This window comes from Leptonotus elevatus, chromosome 15 (genome assembly GCF_054856555.1).
Source record: "Leptonotus elevatus isolate MCC_2025b chromosome 15, RoL_Lele_1.0, whole genome shotgun sequence".
NCBI lineage: Eukaryota > Metazoa > Chordata > Actinopteri > Syngnathiformes > Syngnathidae > Leptonotus > Leptonotus elevatus.
The window spans coordinates 14168236-14192647 of NC_141253.1; the positions used below are offsets into that span (position 1 = coordinate 14168236).

The 24412-nt window shown below is 39.1% G+C and overlaps 1 protein-coding gene across 1 annotated transcript in view; it reads right to left on the reverse strand.

The window, feature by feature from the left end:
* Positions 1-306: 306 nt before the first annotated feature.
* The window catches only part of LOC147162065 (uncharacterized), a 29432-nt gene continuing 5326 nt past the window's right edge, over positions 307-24412 (reverse strand). Inside the window, exon 2 of the mRNA XM_086096881.1 lies at positions 307-4952. Coding sequence (XP_085953007.1) covers positions 3682-4952 — 1271 coding nt within the window. The 3' untranslated portion in view covers positions 307-3681. The remainder of the gene's footprint in view (positions 4953-24412) is intronic.

Here is a 24412-nt window from a genome sequence, read left to right on the forward strand (position 1 = left end):
CATTGGGTGATGAAGAAGAGAGGGAAAATAATGTCAAATTTCCTTTCAATTTAATTAAAGTTGGTTTACACATAATACATTTATGCTTCTAGAAAGCCTACTCCTCAATTGTGCCGGATGGTTGGATTAAGCATGCTGCAGTACCCCGAGTGTTAAGAGGCATATTTTTAAAAAAAAAAACACACAAAAAAACTGCCCATTTCCCTTCCCTTATATCCATCCAGCCCAGTGTTTATAAATTTTACGGCAATTGAGGTGGGTGCTGAAAGGCAGCTTCAGTTCACAACACTTGTAAATTTGTAGTGAACATCTTTGTAGATCGGTGTCATTAACAGGCACAGCACCTTTCCATTTGAAATCTTGCTCTTGCAAATTTAAGCATTTTAAAATGTATGGCTCGAATGCAAGTACTTGAAAATTAGGAATAACTCACAATTAAGGACTCATAGCTTTTTATTTAGGTGTAAACAACACATCACATGCAAATGAAAACAAGTTTGAGGATAACATCCTGTGGCGACATAGTGTAATAATAATACACAAACAATAAAACATTTTTAGAACATGAGAATTGCAAACTGAGCACACAACATCAAATAGAACCGTGCATTCGAACAAAACAAAAAAGAGGGACAATGAATTCTTCAAATTATCAAATACCAAACAAGGCTTGCTTTGTTTTAACCCTCCTCAATGTCCTTCCAAAACTGGTTGATTTGAGGACAGTGTAGTTGTATGCACGGACTATGTTAAATCCGTCTGTACGTCGGGCTTCCTTCAGAGGCAATGCGAGTTGTGTTGTTGATGTTGTATACATTGTTTATATTCAAATGTTCAACATGTTTATATACTGTTTTGTTCAAATTAACTAAATAGTTTATAACGTTATTTGTTTAAAAAAAAATTGCTTAAAAAAAAAGTGTTTCGTGCGTCGCACAAAGTCAGGTGTTTCCGGTAGAGCTCCATTCGCCCAGCGTCTGCAGCGAGACCCTTATGTTAGTTTCTGTACATTGTTGTTGTATCATCGAGTCGACGTCTTCTGACAACATTGTTCATCAGTGCAGCCTATCACGTTCATCTCTCTACATCCGGTGATGTGCTACAAATTAAAAGTTTGGAAAATAAATATTTGTCAATGTATGTATATACTTAACATTTATTAAAGGGTTTACCAAAAAATAGAAATTGTTTCTGTATTAATGGATGGCATACTTAAAAAAATATATTTGCATAATCATATCAAATTTAACTAGACTGAACGACATACTTGCGAACTTTGGTTGTGTAAATAAATTGGATACTCAATACTGTACAATTGGTGTATAAAGCTAGACATAATTTACTGCCGGGCAATATTGAAAATGTGTTTTCAGAGAGAAAGGGAGATGATGGTTTGAGGAGAATTCATAACTTAAAGACAAAATATTCCAGAACAACGCTGAAGGGTTTTTGTACATCTGTATGTGGAGTGAACATTTGGAACAGGCTGAGTACTGATTTACAACAATGTCCAAACATTAACCAGTTCAAAAGGAAATATAAAATCAACATTTTTGAAAAGTATAGGGAAGAAGAAGTGCTTTTCAATGAAAAGTAACATTGGTTGAGATATTATTATTATTATTGTATTATTAGTATTGTTGCTATTGATAAGGAAAAAAATATATATGTATATGTAAGAGTATGACGATATATGCCTAAGGTACACTGTTCAATGTGTTCACTATTAATAATTACTATAATAACCTTTGTTATCAATAATCAAGATATATTAGCTGTATACCAGCAGTTTTTTGTTTACTATACCTACCTACTATTTATTGTTATGTTGTTAAAAGGGGTAGGACCTGATAAGTTTATACTTCTTCCTACTCCTTTTCGAACATGCGGACTAGCAGGCATGAGAACCCAATAGACTCACATCGGGTTCTCATGTCTGCAAGTCCTCCAACAGGGCCGGATTTCCTGTTTATAAGCAAGATGTCGGCACTGCTCCACATTCTGTCAGAAGAAATGCTCCCACACAGACGAATGCGGTCTGGATATAGGAGGTAGGATTTACTTTTATATATGATACTGTGCAAAAAGCCGGACGGACATCGTGAGAGAAAAAGTAACCGGTATGCATTGTTTACGTTTTTATATCCCGCCCCGTAAAGAGGTTTACGGTTGCCTTTAGGAATATGGCTACCGCCTCCGATGGTATGGAGGAGAATTACTTTTCGCGTATGCGCTGAAGGTACGTAATAGTCGGGGTTTGTGCGGTGTGTACATAATTTTTCTACATGACGTGCCGAAGTCTGGGCCGAAGCCACAGCGTAGGCGTCGGTCACATTTGGCCGACGTCGGATTGGTGTATCTCGGCCGTAATAAGTAAGTAATTTATTATTTGTCTTCTTAGGATGGATACAAGTTTAGTTTATATTATTTTATACCTAGACTCTGTATCTTTTGTTCGGTTTGAGAAACATTCTGTATAGAAGATTTTTTTTTCTTACAAGCATTTTTCAACCCATTTGTCATCCAATGATTATGAGTAGTTTTTTTCTGCTTTGTGCATAAATTGTAATCTTTTTACAATATTTATCATATTAATTTGTGAGTGTTGTCATGAATGAATAATAGGCATTATTTAAGTCGTTCATATATACGTGAACCCAGTTCTGCCTCTTCAAATCTTCTCTTAAAAGTTATACTGCTTTTCTGGATGTGTTTTTTATGATGATGGGAATTTGGTTTAGACTTCGACAGTTGAAGTGTATGATGGAGAATGCATTGTCAGATACCTTATCTATCATTGTATTAAAGTGGAGTTTATTCCTATGATATTTCATTTAGCTCCTCCAAGCTACTTTAGGCCGTTCTGGATTTCCATTCAATTTGACAAATACCTTACAATTGTGTGTCCACGTAGACTGCAGCTTTCCCTGTTTCCTCAAAAATATTGTTCTTTTTTTTTTTTGCAATATCTGCATTTCTTTTGATGAGATTGCTCATTCAGATAAACGCCAGTGCCCTTTAACTTTCTGCCCTATTTAAGTAGGTGAAATGTTTTCTTTCTATTTGCAAATCTGTTAAAAACGACATGATTGATTGCCCTGTTTCTATGTCATCTTTATCGATTAAAATTCTCCTGCAGAAAGGCAGTCACCTGGGCTTCAGTTGACTCATCACGTCTGTTCTTATCCTGTCGATCTTCTCCCTGTACTTTGAAATATGATTTTGGTCTTAAGTTTTAGTCTTGTCGCAATAACATCATTCATTTTAGAGTACTGCTCCTGGTCCAGCAAGCGGTTCTCCTCTTGAATTCACTTATTTCCTTCCTATGGTTCTTCATTTTATTTGTCAAGTTGGCAATGTCCCGAGACATTATATTTACGGCATTCTTCAGGTCTTCTATGTCTTTCTTTAGTTATTTTGTTACTATTTTGCTTTACTGATATGTTAAAACAAATTAGAACCACACTGACCTAGTAGAGGCAGTTTTGGATGTGGCCTGGTGGCGGTTGCTGCCCCAGCCCTGCGACGGCCACGATCTGGCTAGGCGGTGGGGGCTGCTGCGGCTCGGTGGTCAGGCCACTGTGCTAAGCTTCCCTTCTGCGTTGGCATTCATTCAGTGGTAGATGTGGTTTCTGCACCATTTTAAATGTAAATTCAAAAATTAGATCATATGAAATTTCATTAATCATTGTTATTTTCACCAGCACACTTGTGACTCTTAGCTTTTGCCTGATTTGGGAATCTTTGACCACAAACTGAGAAGGCAAAAGGTTTCTCACCAGTGTGGGTTCTTGTGTGTCTTTTTAAGCTTCCCTCCTGAGAGAAACTCTGGCCACAAACTGTGCAGGCAAAAAGTTTCTCACCAGTGTGGGTTCTTGTGTGTTTTTTTAAGCTTCCCTCCTGAGAGAAACTCTGGCCACAAACTGAGCAGGAAAAAGGCTTCTCTCCAGTGTGGGTTCTTGTGTGTCTGTTTAAGCTTCCCTTCTCAGAGAAATTCTGGCCACAAACTGAGCAGGAAAAAGGCTTCTCTCCAGTGTGAGTTCTTGTATGTTTTTTTAAGCTATCATTCAGAGCAAATTTTTGACCACAAACTGAGCAGGCAAAAGGTTTCTCACCAGTGTGGGTTCTTGTGTGTCTTTTTAAGCTTCCCTCCTGAGAGAAACTCTGGCCACAAACTGTGCAGGCAAAAAGTTTCTCACCAGTGTGGGTTCTTGTGTGTTTTTTTAAGCTTCCCTTCTCAGAGAAACTTTGAACACAAACAGAGCAGGCAAAAGGTTTCTCACCAGTGTGGGTTCTTGTGTGTCTTTTTAAGCTTCCCTTCTGAGAGAAACTCTGGCCACAAACTGCGCAGGCAAATAGTTTCTCACCAGTGTGGGTTCTTGTGTGTTTTTTTAAGCTTCCATTCTCTGAGAAACTCTGGCCACAAATTGAGCAGGCAAAAGGTTTCTCACCTGTGTGCCCAATCACATGTCTTCTCAAGTGAGACTTGTAGCCAAACGTTTTTCCACAGTGAGAACATTTCCAACATTTGCTGTCAGTGTGACATGTCACATCACTGTCAGACTGTTCATCGTCATCAGTGTGAGGAGAGTTTGACGAGTCGTCACCATCTGATAATGGAGTTAACAGGCTGTCTGCTTGTGATCCTCTATGGTGGTCTTCACCGCTTTCTGTTGTCATTTCTTGTCTTGAGCTGCTGCTTTGAGGCTCCGGCCATTTATTTTCTTCATAATGACCTTCATCTTCAGTCTTCAAATGGACATCAGTCACAGACAACTCTGTGAAATCCTCCTCCTCTTTAATGTATGATGGCAGCTGCTCCTCTTTTTTTATGTTGGGAGGCTGCGGCTGTTCCTCTTCTTTAACTTGAAGAGGCTCCAAGCCCTCCACTTTTTTTACGCCAGGGAACTCTGGCTCCTGCCACTCAGGATGAAGATATTTTTCATTGACATCTGCATGACACAAGACACACATGGTTTAGTAAAGTCAGTTTGTTGTGACTTTGATGTTGTAGATGTTATATTTTAGATTATAAAATGGGGCACATGAGTGAAAGAATAACAGAGCTTGCAAATGTTATGGATTGTCTGTATTTTGTTATGGAAATCACTGAACACCTGTACCACTGATTGTTATGGATATTAAAAAAACAAAATCCAGTATCGGACATTAACGGTGGCAACAATTTTTTTTACCTATCCCAATTTGCAACACAGGTGAAAAAAAATCAGCATCTTAATCTGGAATTAGGGTTTTATAAAACAGGAAATAAGGGACAGTAATATAAATGTTTGCTGACAAAACTAACAAAATTCCTGCATGGCTGACATTCATCCAGTCTACTAGAAAAACAAAAATGATTGAGTTTGATTGAGGAGTGGGAGCGCCGATTGCTCTGCCCTTCCTTCGGTACGAGTTCCCCAAAATTTTATTGAGAAGGTATGCCAAAATGATTTTGTTACCCTCAGTGTCCTCTAATATAACGAATTTGACTCATTGTAGCACCCTATAATGTCATATTTTCCTTAATATGTAATACAATTGATACATAACTTTAAAAAATTCAAAACAAGAGCTGTCCAAATTAATTGATTATCAAATGGATGAACAACTATTTTAATAATCGAGTAATCTGGAGCCATTTGTTAATTTAAAATCCAAATCCTCTGATTTCAGCATATCAACAGTAATTGTTCACTGATTTATGTAGTCTTTCATGAAAGAAGACTGATTATCTTGTGTGTTTTTCTAAAAAATAAAGACTTTTGCAAACATCTGTTTTTACTTTGGAAAACAAAGACTGAACCGGTAACATAGTACATGAATCACCCGTCTCCCCCCCCCCCCCCTTTTTTTTTTATCACTATACGAATACAAAGTACGAAATAACCACCAAACACTGGTTAATAAGCATGGGGGGAACAAGAATTACTTAAATTTCTTAATTGAACAGCACTAATTCTAGCATAAAACTTACTTTGGAATACAGTCCCAAATTACTGGGCAGCTAACATATAGAAGTTTTGTTTTGGATGTGCGAAAAGCTGGACTTGCTGCCAGGATGGGTAGATCTGGATAGGAGACTGTCATGACTGCCTTCCACAGTTAACTATAGGCATATAATGATTAAATCTTACCTTTGACACCATGGCAATGTAATTTTTAATGAAATATTAGGTATTTTGCTGGTAATTTTTCTAATGCGGAAGTAAAACGCCCGGTTCAGTAAAACCCCATGTGGTTGGCGCGCCCCTCTCGTCCGAGGCGGAGCGCTGTGTGGCCATGCAAGACCAGCCAGCCATTGTAGTACAACCGTGTCTTCTTTATATGTGGAAATTGAATGGATGTTCAATTCTTCAATAAACAATTGACACAAAATGGTTCCTTGCCGCAAGAAATCGTAGTGGAGGAGGAGGGGAGAAGAGGCAAGAAAGAAAAGAAGGGGGGGGGGGGGGGTTGCAACTGTTAGTGGGTCTCAAACCAGCACCTACTGCTTAAGGCCGAGCGTGCTAACCACTACACCCTCAGCGCAATAGGTTTTACTTGGAGTTTACACAAGTGTCAGCCAGAACCCTTTCTGGGATTTTAAGATGGCTAATTATGGGCCTGCTAAGCGGAGCAAGCAGCAGCGAAGCTGCTGCTTGCGGAGCAAGCAGGCACATATTACTATCCACCCTAGAAAAGGGTTTATTATTATGGGCCTGCTAAGCGGAGCAAGCAGCAGCGAAGCTGCTGCTTGCGGAGCAAGCAGGCACATATTACTATCCACCCTAGAAAAGGGTTTATTATTATGGGCCTGCTAAGCGGAGCAAGCAGCAGCGAAGCTGCTGCTTGCGGAGCAAGCAGGCACATATTACTATCCTAGAAAATGGGTTTATTATTTTTAAACTGTTCAGCTCATTGAAAAGAGTTAGCAGGCCCATTCAAAATTTCCGCGGGAATTTTTCTAGTTATGGGCCTGCTAAGCGGAGCAAGCAGCAGCGAAGCTGCTGCTTGCGGAGCAAGCAGGCACATATTACTATCCTAGAAAAAGGGTTTATTATGGGCCTGCTAAGCGGAGCAAGCAGCAGCGAAGCTGCTGCTTGCGGAGCAAGCAGGCACATATTACTATCCTAGAAAAAGGGTTTATTATGGGCCTGCTAAGCGGAGCAAGCAGCAGCGAAGCTGCTGCTTGCGGAGCAAGCAGGCACATATTACTATCCACCCTAGAAAAGGGTTTATTATTATGGGCCTGCTAAGCGGAGCAAGCAGCAGCGAAGCTGCTGCTTGCGGAGCAAGCAGGCACATATTACTATCCTAGAAAAAGGGTTTATTTTTTTTCTTATTTTTTAATCTTCCGCGTTTTTTTCTGCTAAAATGCGGCCCGTACCGTAGATCGCACCGGGACAAATGAGGTATCAAACGATGCGGCTCGATCTGACTCGGTGCGCTATTATTTTTATAAGAATTCCCAGTTACCATGGCGACGCTATTCCCAAAAAACTCCCAAATAAAAGTCCCATAGGAATGAATGGGAAAAGGAAAGACAAAATCACACATCAAGCACCTTTTTCAAAGAGACGCTGCGCGCGCATACGTTAACCGATTGATATGAAAATTAGCTCATTTTGTTGGAATTTTTGTCATCTTTAACTCAGTGTCAAAAAAAAAATTAAGGAATGAAAGCTCTTCCCCCTGTGCGGGTTCAAAGACAGTGAGTGTAATCGCCACTCTGATACCCAATTAAGGCTTCAGTGACGGGAACCAAAAAATCTATTTCCAAAAGTTTCACTTCAACTCGTCACCATGGCCACAATCTTTGCTCACTAGACATCAAATTCGCACATTTTGTAGCCACAAGCCTCTGCTTTCTGAAGAACTAAGTTTTATTTGGCTAAGGTGTCATTTAGTACCTTTATTTTCACTTTAAGCGAGGAGAAGTCGCACATTTTTGATCTCTTTTCAATGTAATTTTCGCCGTTTTTGCCTCTTCATTTTCGATCAATCATAAGTTTTCAACCTGCTCTCATTTGGTCATTTTTCATCCGATTAAAAAACTGAGAACATGCTCGCGTTCCCCAAACCCTTGCCGTTCTAACGAGCCATTTCTGGAATCTGCATCTTCAACCGTTAAGTCGCGAGAGGCTTTTGTTTGAGGTGAGCGTAATCCTATACAAATCAATGGAGTGTTGGTGCGTGACGTCTCCTCACAACTTAAAATCAAATGTGTGTGCGTGAATGTGCATGTTTTGTAAAGGGGCAGTGAGATACTGTTAATTATGGTAGATTCCACATTTCTTGACCGATTTCAATGGTTTGAATTTTAAACTGTTCAGCTCATTGAAATGTTACTTAAAATCAAATGTGTGTGCGTGAATGTGCATGTTTCTTAAAGGGGCAGTAACATACTGTTGATTATGGTTAACTTTTACATTTCTTGAGCGATTTCAATGGTTTAAATTTTAAACTGTTCAGCTCATTGAAATGTTGGTTAAAATCAAATGTGTGCGCGTGAATGTGCATATTTCTTAAAGGGACAGTAAGATACTTTATTTGATCTTGATTATGGTTAACTTCCACATTTCTTGAGCGATTTCAATGGTTGAAAGTTTAAACTGTTCAGCTCATTGAAAAGAGTTAGCAGGCCCATTCAAAATTTCCGCGGGAATTTTTCTAGTTTTTTTTTTTATATTATCTTCCACCGACTTTTCCGCAAAAATAGGGCCCGAACCGTAGATCGCACCGCGACAAATAAGGTATCAAACGATGCGGCTCGATCTGACTCGCTGCGCTATTATTTTTATAAGAATTCCCAGTTACCATGGCGACACAATTCCCCAAAATGTCCCCCAAAAAGTCCCATAGGAATGAATGGGAATCCGAAAGAGATCAACTCCAATCAAGCACCTTTTTCCAAGACACGCTGCGCGCGCATACGTTAACCGACCGATGTGAAAATTAGCTCATTTTGTTGGAATTTTTGTCATCTTTAGCTCAGTGTCAAAAAAAAAATTAAGGAATGAAAGCTCTCCCCCCTGTGCGGGTTCAAAGACAGTGAGCAAAGGGGTGAAAGTCGCCTTTCTTGCATCAGTTAGAGCGTGACTAATTAAGGTCTGAGTGCTGGGAACCAAAAAATATATTTCCAAAAGTTTCACTTCAACTCGTCACCATGGCCACAATCTTTGCTCACTAGACATCAAATTCGCACATTTTGTAGCCACAAGCCTCTGCTTTCTGAAGAACTAAGTTTTATTTGGCTAAGGTGTCATTTAGTACCTTTATTTTCACTTTAAGCGAGGAGAAGTCGCACATTTTTGATCTCTTTTCAATGTAATTTTCGCCGTTTTTGCCTCTTCATTTTCGATCAATCATAAGTTTTCAACCTGCTCTCATTTGGTCATTTTTCATCCGATTAAAAAACTGAGAACATGCTCGCGTTCCCCAAACCCTTGCCGTTCTAACGAGCCATGTCTGGAATCTGCATCTTCAACCGTTAAGTCGCGAGAGGCTTTTGTTTGAGGTGAGCGTAATCCTATACAAATCAATGGAGTGTTGGTGCGTGACGTCTCCTCACAACTTAAAATCAAATGTGTGTGCGTGAATGTGCATGTTTTATAAAGGGGCAGTGAGATACTGTTAATTATGGTAGATTCCACATTTCTTGACCGATTTCAATGGTTTGAATTTTAAACTGTTCAGCTCATTGAAATGTTACTTAAAATCAAATGTGTGTGCGTGAATGTGCATGTTTTATAAAGGGGCAGTGAGATACTGTTAATTATGGTAGATTCCACATTTCTTGACCGATTTCAATGGTTTGAATTTTAAACTGTTCAGCTCATTGAAATGTTACTTAAAATCAAATGTGTGTGCGTGAATGTGCATGTTTCTTAAAGGGGCAGTAACATACTGTTGATTTTGGTTAACTTGCACATTTCTTGAGCGATTTCAATGGTTGAAAGTTTAAACTGTTCAGCTCATTGAAAAGAGTTAGCAGGCCCATTCAAAATTTCCGCGGGAATTTTTCTAGTTATTTTTCTTATTTTTTAATCTTCCGCGTTTTTTTCTGCTAAAATGCGGCCCGTACCGTAGATCGCACCGGGACAAATGAGGTATCAAACGATGCGGCTCGATCTGACTCGGTGCGCTATTATTTTTATAAGAATTCCCAGTTACCATGGCGACGCTATTCCCAAAAAACTCCCAAATAAAGTCCCATAGGAATGAATGGGAATCCGAAAGAGATCAACTCCAATCAAGCACCTTTTTCAAAGACACGCTGCGCGCGCATACGTTAACCGACCGATATGAAAATTAGCTCATTTTGTTGGAATTTTTGTCATCTTTAGCTCAGTGTCAAAAAAAAAATTAAGGAATGAAAGCTCTCCCCCCTGTGCGGGTTCAAAGACAGTGAGTGTAATCGCCACTCTGATATGCAATTAAGGCTTCAGTGACGGGAACCAAAAAATCTTATTTCCAAAAGTTTCACTTCAACTCGTCACCATGGCCACAATCTTTGCTCACTAGACCTCAAATTCGCACATTTTGTAGCCACAAGCCTCTGCTTTCTGAAAAACTAAGTTTTATTTGGCTAAGGTGTCATTTAGTACCTTTATTTTCACTTTAAGCGAGGAGAAGTCGGACTTTGGCGCCTATCTCCTCCATGTTAATTTCGCCGTTTTTTCCCTCTTCATTTTCGATCAATCATAAGTTTTCAACCTGCTCTCATTTGGTCATTTTTCATCCGATTAAAAAACTGAGAACATGCTCGCGTTCCCCAAACCCTTGCCGTTCTAACGAGCCATTTCTGGAATCTGCATCTTCAACCGTTAAGTCGCGAGAGGCTTTTGTTTGAGGTGAGCGTAATCCTATACAAATCAATGGAGTGTTGGTGCGTGACGTCTCCTCACAACTTAAAATCAAATGTGTGTGCGTGAATGTGCATGTTTTGTAAAGGGGCAGTGAGATGCTGTTAATTATGGTAGATTCCACATTTCTTGACCGATTTCAATGGTTTGAATTTTAAACTGTTCAGCTCATTGAAATGTTACTTAAAATCAAATGTGTGTGCGTGAATGTGCATGTTTCTTAAAGGGGCAGTAACATACTGTTGATTTTGGTTAACTTCCACATTTCTTGACCGATTTCAACGGTTGAAATTTTCAACTGTTCAGCTCATTGAAATGTTAGTTAAAATCAAATGTGTGTGCGTGAATGTGCATGTTTCTTAAAGGGGCAGTAATACTTTTAGTAGATTATGGTTAACTTGCACATTTCTTGACCGATTTCAATGGTTGAAAGTTTAAACTGTTCAGCTCATTGAAAAGAGTTAGCAGGCCCATTCAAAATTTCCGCGGGAATTTTTCTAGTTATTTTTCTTCTTATTTTTTAATCTTCCGCGTTTTTTCTGCTAAAATGCGGCCCGTACCGTAGATCGCACCGGGACAAATGAGGTATCAAACGATGCGGCTCGATCTGACTCGGTGCGCTATTATTTTTATAAGAATTCCCAGTTACCATGGCGACGCTATTCCCAAAAAACTCCCAAATAAAAGTCCCATAGGAATGAATGGGAAAAGGAAAGACAAAATCACACATCAAGCACCTTTTTCAAAGAGACGCTGCGCGCGCATACGTTAACCGATTGATATGAAAATTAGCTCATTTTGTTGGAATTTTTGTCATCTTTAACTCAGTGTCAAAAAAAAAATTAAGGAATGAAAGCTCTTCCCCCTGTGCGGGTTCAAAGACAGTGAGTGTAATCGCCACTCTGATACCCAATTAAGGCTTCAGTGACGGGAACCAAAAAATCTATTTCCAAAAGTTTCACTTCAACTCGTCACCATGGCCACAATCTTTGCTCACTAGACATCAAATTCGCACATTTTGTAGCCACAAGCCTCTGCTTTCTGAAGAACTAAGTTTTATTTGGCTAAGGTGTCATTTAGTACCTTTATTTTCACTTTAAGCGAGGAGAAGTCGCACATTTTTGATCTCTTTTCAATGTAATTTTCGCCGTTTTTGCCTCTTCATTTTCGATCAATCATAAGTTTTCAACCTGCTCTCATTTGGTCATTTTTCATCCGATTAAAAAACTGAGAACATGCTCGCGTTCCCCAAACCCTTGCCGTTCTAACGAGCCATTTCTGGAATCTGCATCTTCAACCGTTAAGTCGCGAGAGGCTTTTGTTTGAGGTGAGCGTAATCCTATACAAATCAATGGAGTGTTGGTGCGTGACGTCTCCTCACAACTTAAAATCAAATGTGTGTGCGTGAATGTGCATGTTTTGTAAAGGGGCAGTGAGATACTGTTAATTATGGTAGATTCCACATTTCTTGACCGATTTCAATGGTTTGAATTTTAAACTGTTCAGCTCATTGAAATGTTACTTAAAATCAAATGTGTGTGCGTGAATGTGCATGTTTCTTAAAGGGGCAGTAACATACTGTTTGTTTTGGTTAACTTGCACATTTCTTGACCGATTTCAATGGTTTAAATTTTAAACTGTTCAGCTCATTGAAATGTTGGTTAAAATCAAATGTGTGTGCGTGAATGTGCATATTTCTTAAAGGGACAGTAAGATACTTTATTTGATCTTGATTATGGTTAACTTGCACATTTCTTGAGCGATTTCAATGGTTGAAAGTTTAAACTGTTCAGCTCATTGAAAAGAGTTAGCAGGCCCATTCAAAATTTCCGCGGGAATTTTTCTAGTTATTTTTCTTATTTTTTAATCTTCCGCGTTTTTTTCTGCTAAAATGCGGCCCGTACCGTAGATCGCACCGGGACAAATGAGGTATCAAACGATGCGGCTCGATCTGACTCGGTGCGCTATTATTTTTATAAGAATTCCCAGTTACCATGGCGACGCTATTCCCAAAAAACTCCCAAATAAAGTCCCATAGGAATGAATGGGAATCCGAAAGAGATCAACTCCAATCAAGCACCTTTTTCAAAGAGACGCTGCGCGCGCATACGTTAACCGATTGATATGAAAATTAGCTCATTTTGTTGGAATTTTTGTCATCTTTAACTCAGTGTCAAAAAAAAAATTAAGGAATGAAAGCTCTTCCCCCTGTGCGGGTTCAAAGACAGTGAGTGTAATCGCCACTCTGATACCCAATTAAGGCTTCAGTGACGGGAACCAAAAAATCTATTTCCAAAAGTTTCACTTCAACTCGTCACCATGGCCACAATCTTTGCTCACTAGACATCAAATTCGCACATTTTGTAGCCACAAGCCTCTGCTTTCTGAAGAACTAAGTTTTATTTGGCTAAGGTTTCATTTAGTACCTTTATTTTCACTTTAAGCGAGGAGAAGTCGCACATTTTTGATCTCTTTTCAATGTAATTTTCGCCCTTTTTCCCTCTTCATTTTCGATCAATCATAAGTTTTCAACCTGCTCTCATTTGGTCATTTTTCATCCGATTAAAAAACTGAGAACATGCTCGCGTTCCCCAAACCCTTGCCGTTCTAACGAGCCATTTCTGGAATCTGCATCTTCAACCGTTAAGTCACGAGAGGCTTTTGTTTGAGGTGAGCGTAATCCTATACAAATCAATGGAGTGTTGGTGCGTGACGTCTCCTCACAACTTAAAATCAAATGTGTGTGCGTGAATGTGCATGTTTTGTAAAGGGGCAGTAAGATACTTTTAGTTGATGTTGATTATGGTGAACTTCCACATTTCTTGACCGATTTCAATGGTTTAAATTTTAAACTGTTCAGCTCATTGAAATGTTACTTAAAATCAAATGTGTGTGCGTGAATGTGCATGTTTCTTAAAGGGGCAGTAACATACTGTTGATTATGGTGAACTTCCACATTTCTTGACCGATTTCAATGGTTTAAATTTTAAACTGTTCAGCTCATTGAAATGTTGGTTAAAATCAAATGTTGTGTGTGTGTGTGAATGTGCATATTTCTTAAAGGGACAGTAAGATACTTTATTTGATCTTGATTATGGTTAACTTCCACATTTCTTGACCGATTTCAATGGTTGAAAGTTTAAACTGTTCAGCTCATTGAAAAGAGTTAGCAGGCCCATTCAAAATTTCCGCGGGAATTTTTCTAGTTTTTCTTTTTCTTTTTTATTCTTCCACCGACTTTTCCGCAAAAATGCGGCCCGAACCGTAGATCGCACCGGGACAAATGAGGTATCAAACGATGCGGCTCGCTCTGACTCGCTGCGCTATTATTTTTATAAGAATTCCCAGTTACCATGGCGACGCTATTCCCAAAAAACCACCCAAAATTCAAGGAAGGAAAAACCCATAGGAATGAATGGGATATCAACTCCAAACTAGAAAAATTCCCGCGGAAATTTTGAATGGGCCTGCTAACTCTTGCAACTCTTTTCAATGAGCTGAACAGTTTAAAATTTCAACCGTTGAAATCGCTCAAGAAATGTGCAAGTTAACCATAATCTACTAAAAGTATTACTGCCCCTTTAAGAAACATGCACATTCACGCACATACATTTGATTTTAACTAACATTTCAATGAGCTGAACAGTTTAAAAATTCAACCATTGAAATCGCTCAAGAAATGTGCAAGTTAACCATAATCAAGATCAAATAAAGTATCTTACTGTCCCTTTAAGAAATATGCACATTCACGCACACACATTTGATTTTAACCAACATTTCAATGAGCTGAACAGTTTAAAATTTCAACCATTGAAATCGCTCAAGAAATGTGGAAGTTAACCAAAATCAACAGTATGTTACTGCCCCTTTAAGAAACATGCACATTCACGCACACACATTTGATTTTAAGTAACATTTCAATGAGCTGAACAGTTTAAAATTCAAACCATTGAAATCGGTCAAGAAATGTGGAATCTACCATAATTAACAGTATCTCACTGCCCCTTTACAAAACATGCACATTCACGCACACACATTTGATTTTAAGTTGTGAGGAGACGTCACGCACCAACACTCCATTGATTTGTATAGGATTACGCTCACCTCAAACAAAAGCCTCTCGCGACTTAACGGTTGAAGATGCAGATTCCAGAAATGGCTCGTTAGAACGGCAAGGGTTTGGGGAACGCGAGCATGTTCTCAGTTTTTTAATCGGATGAAAAATGACCAAATGAGAGCAGGTTGAAAACTTATGATTGATCGAAAATGAAGAGGGAAAAAACAGCGAAATTAACATGGAGGAGATAGGCGCCAAAGTCCGACTTCTCCTCGCTTAAAGTGAAAATAAAGGTACTAATTGACACCTTAGCCAAATAAAACTTAGTTTTTCAGAAAGCAGAGGCTTGTGGCTACAAAATGTGTGAATTTGATGTCTAGTGAGCAAAGATTGTGGCCATGGTGACGAGTTGAAGTGAAACTTTTGGAAATAGATTTTTTTGGTTCCCGTCACTGAAGCCTTAATTGCATATCAGAGTGGCGATTACACTCACTGTCTTTGAACCCGCACAGGGGGGAGAGCTTTCATTCCTTAATTTTTTTTTTGACACTGAGCTAAAGATGACAAAAATTCCAACAAAATGAGCTAAAATTCATATCGGTCGGTTAACGTATGCGCGCGCAGCGTGTCTTGGAAAAAGGTGCTTGATTTGATGTGATCATTTTCGGATTCCCATTCATTCCTATGGGACTTTTTGGGGGACATTTTGGGGAATTGTGTCGCCATGGTAACTGGGAATTCTTATAAAAATAATAGCGCAGCGAGTCAAATCGAGCCGCATCGTTTGATACCTTATTTGTCGCGGTGCGATCTACGGTACGGCCCCTATTCTTGCGGAAAAGTCGCTGGAAGATAATATAAAAATAAAAAAAATAAACCCCTTTTCTAGGATAGTAATATGTGCCTGCTTGCTCCGCAAGCAGCAGCTTCGCTGCTGCTTGCTCCGCTTAGCAGGCCCATAACTAGAAAAATTCCCGCGGAAATTTTGAATGGGCCTGCTAACTCTTTTCAATGAGCTGAACAGTTTAAACTTTCAACCGTTGAAATCGGTCAAGAAATGTGCAAGTTAACCATAATCAAGATCAAATAAAGTATCTTACTGTCCCTTTAAGAAATATGCACATTCACGCACACACATTTGATTTTAAGTAACATTTCAATGAGCTGAACAGTTTAAAATTCAAACCATTGAAATCGGTCAAGAAATGTGGAATCTACCATAATCAACAGTATGTTACTGCCCCTTTAAGAAACATGCACATTCACGCACACACATTTGATTTTAAGTAACATTTCAATGAGCTGAACAGTTTAAAATTCAAACCATTGAAATCGGTCAAGAAATGTGGAATCTACCATAATTAACAGTATCTCACTGCCCCTTTACAAAACATGCACATTCACGCACACACATTTGATTTTAAGTAACATTTCAATGAGCTGAACAGTTTAAAATTCAAACCATTGAAATCGGTCAAGAAATGTGGAATCTACCATAATTAACAGTATCTCACTGCCCCTTTACAAAACATGCACATTCACGCACACACATTTGATTTTAAGTTGTGAGGAGACGTCACGCACCAACACTCCATTGATTTGTATAGGATTACGCTCACCTCAAACAAAAGCCTCTCGCGACTTAACGGTTGAAGATGCAGATTCCAGAAATGGCTCGTTAGAACGGCAAGGGTTTGGGGAACGCGAGCATGTTCTCAGTTTTTTAATCGGATGAAAAATGACCAAATGAGAGCAGGTTGAAAACTTATGATTGATCGAAAATGAAGAGGCAAAAAGGGCGAAAATTACATTGAAAAGAGATCAAAAATGTGCGACTTCTCCTCGCTTAAAGTGAAAATAAAGGTACTAAATGACACCTTAGCCAAATAAAACTTAGTTCTTCAGAAAGCAGAGGCTTGTGGCTACAAAATGTGCGAATTTGATGTCTAGTGAGCAAAGATTGTGGCCATGGTGACGAGTTGAAGTGAAACTTGAAATCTATTTTTTCTCTGTCTACACTCTGATTCTTAATTGGTCCGCTCTAGCTCATGCAATACACACACATGGGATAAAGGATATTTCACTCACTGTCTTTGAACCCGCACAGGGGGGAGAGCTTTCATTCCTTAATTTTTTTTTTGACACAGAGCTAAAGATGACAAAAATTCCAACAAAATGAGCTAAAATTCATATCGGTCGGTTAACGTATGCGCGCGCAGCGTGTCTTGGAAAAAGGTGCTTGATTGGAGTTGATGTCTTCCGGTTTCCCATTCATTCCTATGGGATTTTTTGGGGGAGTTTTTTGGGAATAGCGTCGCCATGGTAACTGGGAATTCTTATAAAAATAATAGCGCAGCGAGTCAGAGCGAGCCGCATCGTTTGATACCTCATTTGTCCCGGTGCGATCTACGGTTCGGGCCGCATTTTTGCGGAAAAGTCGTGGAATAATAAAAAATAACTAGAAAAATTCCCGCGGAAATTTTGAATGGGCCTGCTAACTCTTGCAACTCTTTTCAATGAGCTGAACAGTTTAAAATTTCAACCGTTGAAATCGCTCAAGAAATGTGCAAGTTAACCATAATCTACTAAAAGTATTACTGCCCCTTTAAGAAACATGCACATTCACGCACATACATTTGATTTTAACTAACATTTCAATGAGCTGAACAGTTTAAAAATTCAACCATTGAAATCGCTCAAGAAATGTGCAAGTTAACCATAATCAAGATCAAATAAAGTATCTTACTGTCCCTTTAAGAAATATGCACATTCACGCACACACATTTGATTTTAACCAACATTTCAATGAGCTGAACAGTTTAAAATTTCAACCATTGAAATCGCTCAAGAAATGTGGAAGTTAACCAAAATCAACAGTATGTTACTGCCCCTTTAAGAAACATGCACATTCACGCACACACATTTGATTTTAAGTAACATTTCAATGAGCTGAACAGTTTAAAATTCAAACCATTGAAATCGGTCAAGAAATGTGGAATCTACCATAATTAACAGTATCTCACTGCCCCTTTACAAAACATGCACATTCACGCACACACATTTGATTTTAAGTTGTGAGGAGACGTCACGCACCAACACTCCATTGATTTGTATAGGATTACGCTCACCTCAAACAAAAGCCTCTCGCGACTTAACGGTTGAAGATGCAGATTCCAGAAATGGCTCGTTAGAACGGCAAGGGTTTGGGGAACGCGAGCATGTTCTCAGTTTTTTAATCGGATGAAAAATGACCAAATGAGAGCAGGTTGAAAACTTATGATTGATCGAAAATGAAGAGGGAAAAAACAGCGAAATTAACATGGAGGAGATAGGCGCCAAAGTCCGACTTCTCCTCGCTTAAAGTGAAAATAAAGGTACTAATTGACACCTTAGCCAAATAAAACTTAGTTTTTCAGAAAGCAGAGGCTTGTGGCTACAAAATGTGTGAATTTGATGTCTAGTGAGCAAAGATTGTGGCCATGGTGACGAGTTGAAGTGAAACTTTTGGAAATAGATTTTTTTGGTTCCCGTCACTGAAGCCTTAATTGCATATCAGAGTGGCGATTACACTCACTGTCTTTGAACCCGCACAGGGGGGAGAGCTTTCATTCCTTAATTTTTTTTTTGACACTGAGCTAAAGATGACAAAAATTCCAACAAAATGAGCTAAAATTCATATCGGTCGGTTAACGTATGCGCGCGCAGCGTGTCTTGGAAAAAGGTGCTTGATTTGATGTGATCATTTTCGGATTCCCATTCATTCCTATGGGACTTTTTGGGGGACATTTTGGGGAATTGTGTCGCCATGGTAACTGGGAATTCTTATAAAAATAATAGCGCAGCGAGTCAAATCGAGCCGCATCGTTTGATACCTTATTTGTCGCGGTGCGATCTACGGTACGGCCCCTATTCTTGCGGAAAAGTCGCTGGAAGATAATATAAAAATAAAAAAAATAAACCCCTTTTCTAGGATAGTAATATGTGCCTGCTTGCTCCGCAAGCAGCAGCTTCGCTGCTGCTTGCTCCGCTTAGCAGGCCCATAATAAACCCTTTTTTCTAGGATAGTAATATGTGCCTGCTTGCTCCGCAAGCAGCAGCTTCGCTGCTGCTTGCTCCGCTTAGCAGGCCCATAACAAGCACCTTTTTCCAAGACACGCTGCGCGCGCATACGTTAACCGATTGATATGAATTTTAGCTCATTTTGTTGGAATTTTTCCCATCTTTAGCTCAGTGTCAAAAAAAATATTAAGGAATGAAAGCTCTTCCCCCTGTGCGGGTTCAAAGACAGTGAGTGTAATCGCCACTCTGATTCACAATTAAGGTTTCAGTGACGGGAACCAAAAAATCTATTTCCAAAAGTTTCACTTCAACTCGTCACCATGGCCACAATCTTTGCTCACTAGACATCAAATTCGCACATTTTATAGCCACAAGCCTCTGCTTTCTGAAAAACTAAGTTTTATTTGGCTACGGTGTCATTTAGTACCTTTATTTTCACTTTAAGCGAGGAGAAGTCGGACTTTGACGCCTATCTCCTCCATGTTAATTTCGCCGTTTTTTCCCTCTTCATTTTCGATCAATCATAAGTTTTCAACCTGCTCTCATTTGGTCATTTTTCATCCGATTAAAAAACTGAGAACATGCTCGCGTTCCCCAAACCCTTGCCGTTCTAACGAGCCATTTCTGGAATCTGCATCTTCAACCGTTAAGTCGCTAGAGGCTTTTGTTTGAGGTGAGCGTAATCCTATACAAATCAATGGAATGTTGGTGCGTGACGTCTCCTCACAACTTAAAATCAAATGTGTGTGCGTGAATGTGCATGTTTTGTAAAGGGGCAGTGAGATACTGTTGATTCTGGTAGATTCCACATTTCTTGACCGATTTCAATGGTTTGAATTTTAAACTGTTCAGCTCATTGAAATGTTACTTAAAATCAAATGTGTGTGCGTGAATGTGCATGTTTCTTAAAGGGGCAGTAACATACTGTTGATTATGGTTAACTTCCACATTTCTTGAGCGATTTCAACGGTTGAAATTTTAAACTGTTCAGCTCATTGAAATGTTGGTTAAAATCAAATGTGTGCGCGTGAATGTGCATATTTCTTAAAGGGACAGTAAGATACTTTATTTGATCTTGATTATGGTTAACTTCCACATTTCTTGACCGATTTCAATGGTTGAAATTTTAAACTGTTCAGCTCATTGAAAAGAGTTAGCAGGCCCATTCAAAATTTCCGCGGGAATTTTTCTAGTTTTTCTTCCATATATTATCTTCCACCGACTTTTCCGCAAAAATGCGGCCCGAACCGTAGATCGCACCGGGACAAATGAGGTATCAAACGATGCGGCTCGCTCTGACTCGCTGCGCTATTATTTTTCTAAGAATTCCCAGTTACCATGGCGACGCTATTCCCAAAAAACTCCCAAATAAAGTCCCATAGGAATGAATGGGAATCCGAAAGAGATCAACTCCAATCAAGCACCTTTTTCAAAGACACGCTGCGCGCGCATACATTAACCGACCGATATGAAAATTAGCTCATTTTGTTGGAATTTTTGTCATCTTTAGCTCAGTGTCAAAAAATTTTTTAAGGAATGAAAGCTCTCCCCCCTGTGAGGGTTCAAAGACAGTGAGCAAAGGGGAAAAGTCGCCTATTTAGAGTGTGACTAATTAAGGCTTCAGTGACGGGAACCAAAAAATCTATTTCCAAAAGTTTCACTTCAACTCGTCACCATGGCCACAATCTTTGCTCACTAGACATCAAATTCGCACATTTTGTAGCCACAAGCCTCTGCTTTCTGAAGAACTAAGTTTTATTTGGCTAAGGTGTCATTTAGTACCTTTATTTTCACTTTAAGCGAGGAGAAGTCGCACATTTTTGATCTCTTTTCAATGTAATTTTCGCCGTTTTTGCCTCTTCATTTTCGATCAATCATAAGTTTTCAACCTGCTCTCATTTGGTCATTTTTCATCCGATTAAAAAACTGAGAACATGCTCGCGTTCCCCAAACCCTTGCCGTTCTAACGAGCCATGTCTGGAATCTGCATCTTCAACCGTTAAGTCGCGAGAGGCTTTTGTTTGAGGTGAGCGTAATCCTATACAAATCAATGGAGTGTTGGTGCGTGACGTCTCCTCACAACTTAAAATCAAATGTGTGTGCGTGAATGTGCATGTTTTGTAAAGGGGCAGTGAGATACTGTTAATTATGGTAGATTCCACATTTCTTGACCGATTTCAATGGTTTGAATTTTAAACTGTTCAGCTCATTGAAATGTTACTTAAAATCAAATGTGTGTGCGTGAATGTGCATGTTTCTTAAAGGGGCAGTAACATACTGTTGATTTTGGTTAACTTCCACATTTCTTGAGCGATTTCAATGGTTGAAAGTTTAAACTGTTCAGCTCATTGAAAAGAGTTAGCAGGCCCATTCAAAATTTCCGCGGGAATTTTTCTAGTTATGGGCCTGCTAAGCGGAGCAAGCAGCAGCGAAGCTGCTGCTTGCGGAGCAAGCAGGCACATATTACTATCCTAGAAAAAGTGGTTTATTTTTTTTATTTTTTATTATTCCACAGATTTTTCACCAAAAATGCAGCCCGTACCGTAGATCGCACCGGGACAAATGAGGTATCAAACGATGCGGCTCGATCTGACTCGCTGCGCTATTATTTTTATAAGAATTCCCAGTTACCATGGCGACACAATTCCCCAAAATGTCCCCCAAAAAGTCCCATAGGAATGAATGGGAATCCGAAAATGATCACATCAAATCAAGCACCTTTTTCCAAGACACGCTGCGCACGCATACGTTAACCGACCGATATGAAAATTAGCTCATTTTGTTGGAATTTTTGTCATCTTTAGCTCAGTGTCAAAAAAAAAATTAAGGAATGAAAGCTCTCCCCCCTGTGCGGGTTCAAAGACAGTGAGCAAAGGGGTGAAAGTCGCCTTTCTTGCATCAGTTAGAGCGTGACTAATTAAGGTCTGAGTGCTGGGAACCAAAAAATATATTTCCAAAAGTTTCACTTCAACTCGTCACCATGGCCACAATCTTTGCTCACTAGACATCAAATTCGCACATTTTGTAGCCACAAGCCTCTGCTTTCTGAAGAACTAAGTTTTATTTGGCTACGGTGTCATTTAGTACCTTTATTTTCACTTTAAACGAGGAGAAGTCGCACTATTTTGATCTCTTTTCAATGTAATTTTCGCCGTTTTTCCCTCTTCATTTTCGATCAATCATAAGTTTTCAACCTGCTCTCATTTGGTCATTTTTCATCCGATTAAAAAACTGAGAACATGCTCGCGTTCCCCAAACCCTTGCCGTTCTAACGAGCCATTTCTGGAATCTGTATCTTCAACCGTTAAGTCGCGAGAGGCTTTTGTTTGAGGTGAGCGTAATCCTATACAAATCAATGGAGTGTTGGTGCGTGACGTCTCCTCACAACTTAAAATCTAATGTGTGTGCGTGAATGTGCATGTTTTGTAAAGGGGCAGTGAGATACTGTTAATTATGGTAGATTCCACATTTCTTGACCGATTTCAATGGTTTGAATTTTAAACTGTTCAGCTCATTGAAATGTTACTTAAAATCAAATGTGTGTGCGTGAATGTGCATGTTTCTTAAAGGGGCAGTAACATAGTGTTGATTATGGTTAACTTCCACATTTCTTGACCCATTTCAATGGTTGAAAGTTTAAACTGTTCAGCTCATTGAAATGTTACTTAAAATCAAATGTGTGTGCGTGAATGTGCATGTTTCTTAAAGGGGCAGTAACATTCTGTTGATTATGGTAGATTCCACATTTCTTGACCGATTTCAATGGTTTAAATTTTAAACTGTTCAGCTCATTGAAATGTTACTTAAAATCAAATGTGTGTGCGTGAATGTGCATGTTTTGTAAAGGGGCAGTAAGATACTTTTAGTTGATGTTGATTATGGTGAACTTCCACATTTCTTGACTGATTTCAATGGTTTAAATTTTAAACTGTTCAGCTCATTGAAATGTTAGTTAAAATCAAATGTGTGTGCGTGAATGTGCATGTTTCTTAAAGGGGCAGTAACATACTGTTGATTTTGGTTAACTTGCACATTTCTTGAGCGATTTCAATGGTTGAAAGTTTAAACTGTTCAGCTCATTGAAAAGAGTTAGCAGGCCCATTCAAAATTTCCGCGGGAATTTTTCTAGTTTTTATATTATCTTCCAGCGACTTTTCCGCAAAAATGCGGCCCGAACCGTAGATCGCACCGGGACAAAAGAGGTATCAAACGATGCGGCTCGCTCTGACTCGCTGCGCTATTATTTTTATAAGAATTCCCAGTTACCATGGCGACGCTATTCCCAAAAAACTCCCAAATAAAGTCCCATAGGAATGAATGGGAATCCGAAAGAGATCAACTCCAATCAAGCACCTTTTTCAAAGACACGCTGCGCGCGCATACGTTAACCGACCGATATGAATTTTAGCTCATTTTGTTGGAATTTTTGTCATCTTTAGCTCAGTGTCAAAAAAAAAATTAAGGAATGAAAGCTCTCCCCCCTGTGCGGGTTCAAAGACAGTGAGCAAAGGGGTAAAAGTCGCCTTTCTTGCATCAGTTAGAGCGTGACTAATTAAGGTCTGAGTGGTGGGAACCAAAAAATATATTTCCAAAAGTTTCACTTCAACTCGTCACCATGGCCACAATCTTTGCTCACTAGACATCAAATTCGCACATTTTGTAGCCACAAGCCTCTGCTTTCTGAAGAACTAAGTTTTATTTGGCTAAGGTGTCATTTAGTACCTTTATTTTCACTTTAAGCGAGGAGAAGTCGCACATTTTTGATCTCTTTTCAATGTAATTTTCGCCGTTTTTGCCTCTTCATTTTCGATCAATCATAAGTTTTCAACCTGCTCTCATTTGGTCATTTTTCATCCGATTAAAAAACTGAGAACATGCTCGCGTTCCCCAAACCCTTGCCGTTCTAACGAGCCATTTCTGGAATCTGCATCTTCAACCGTTAAGTCGCGAGAGGCTTTTGTTTGAGGTGAGCGTAATCCTATACAAATCAATGGAGTGTTGGTGCGTGACGTCTCCTCACAACTTAAAATCAAATGTGTGTGCGTGAATGTGCATGTTTTGTAAAGGGGCAGTGAGATACTGTTAATTATGGTAGATTCCACATTTCTTGACCGATTTCAATGGTTTGAATTTTAAACTGTTCAGCTCATTGAAATGTTACTTAAAATCAAATGTGTGTGCGTGAATGTGCATGTTTCTTAAAGGGGCAGTAAGATACTTTATTTGATCTTGATTATGGTTAACTTGCACATTTCTTGAGCGATTTCAACGGTTTAAATTTTAAACTGTTCAGCTCATTGAAATGTTAGTTAAAATCTAATGTGTGTGCGTGAATGTGCATATTTCTTAAAGGGACAGTAAGATACTTTATTTGATCTTGATTATGGTTAACTTTTACATTTCTTGAGCGATTTCAATGGTTGAAATTTTAAACTGTTCAGCTCATTGA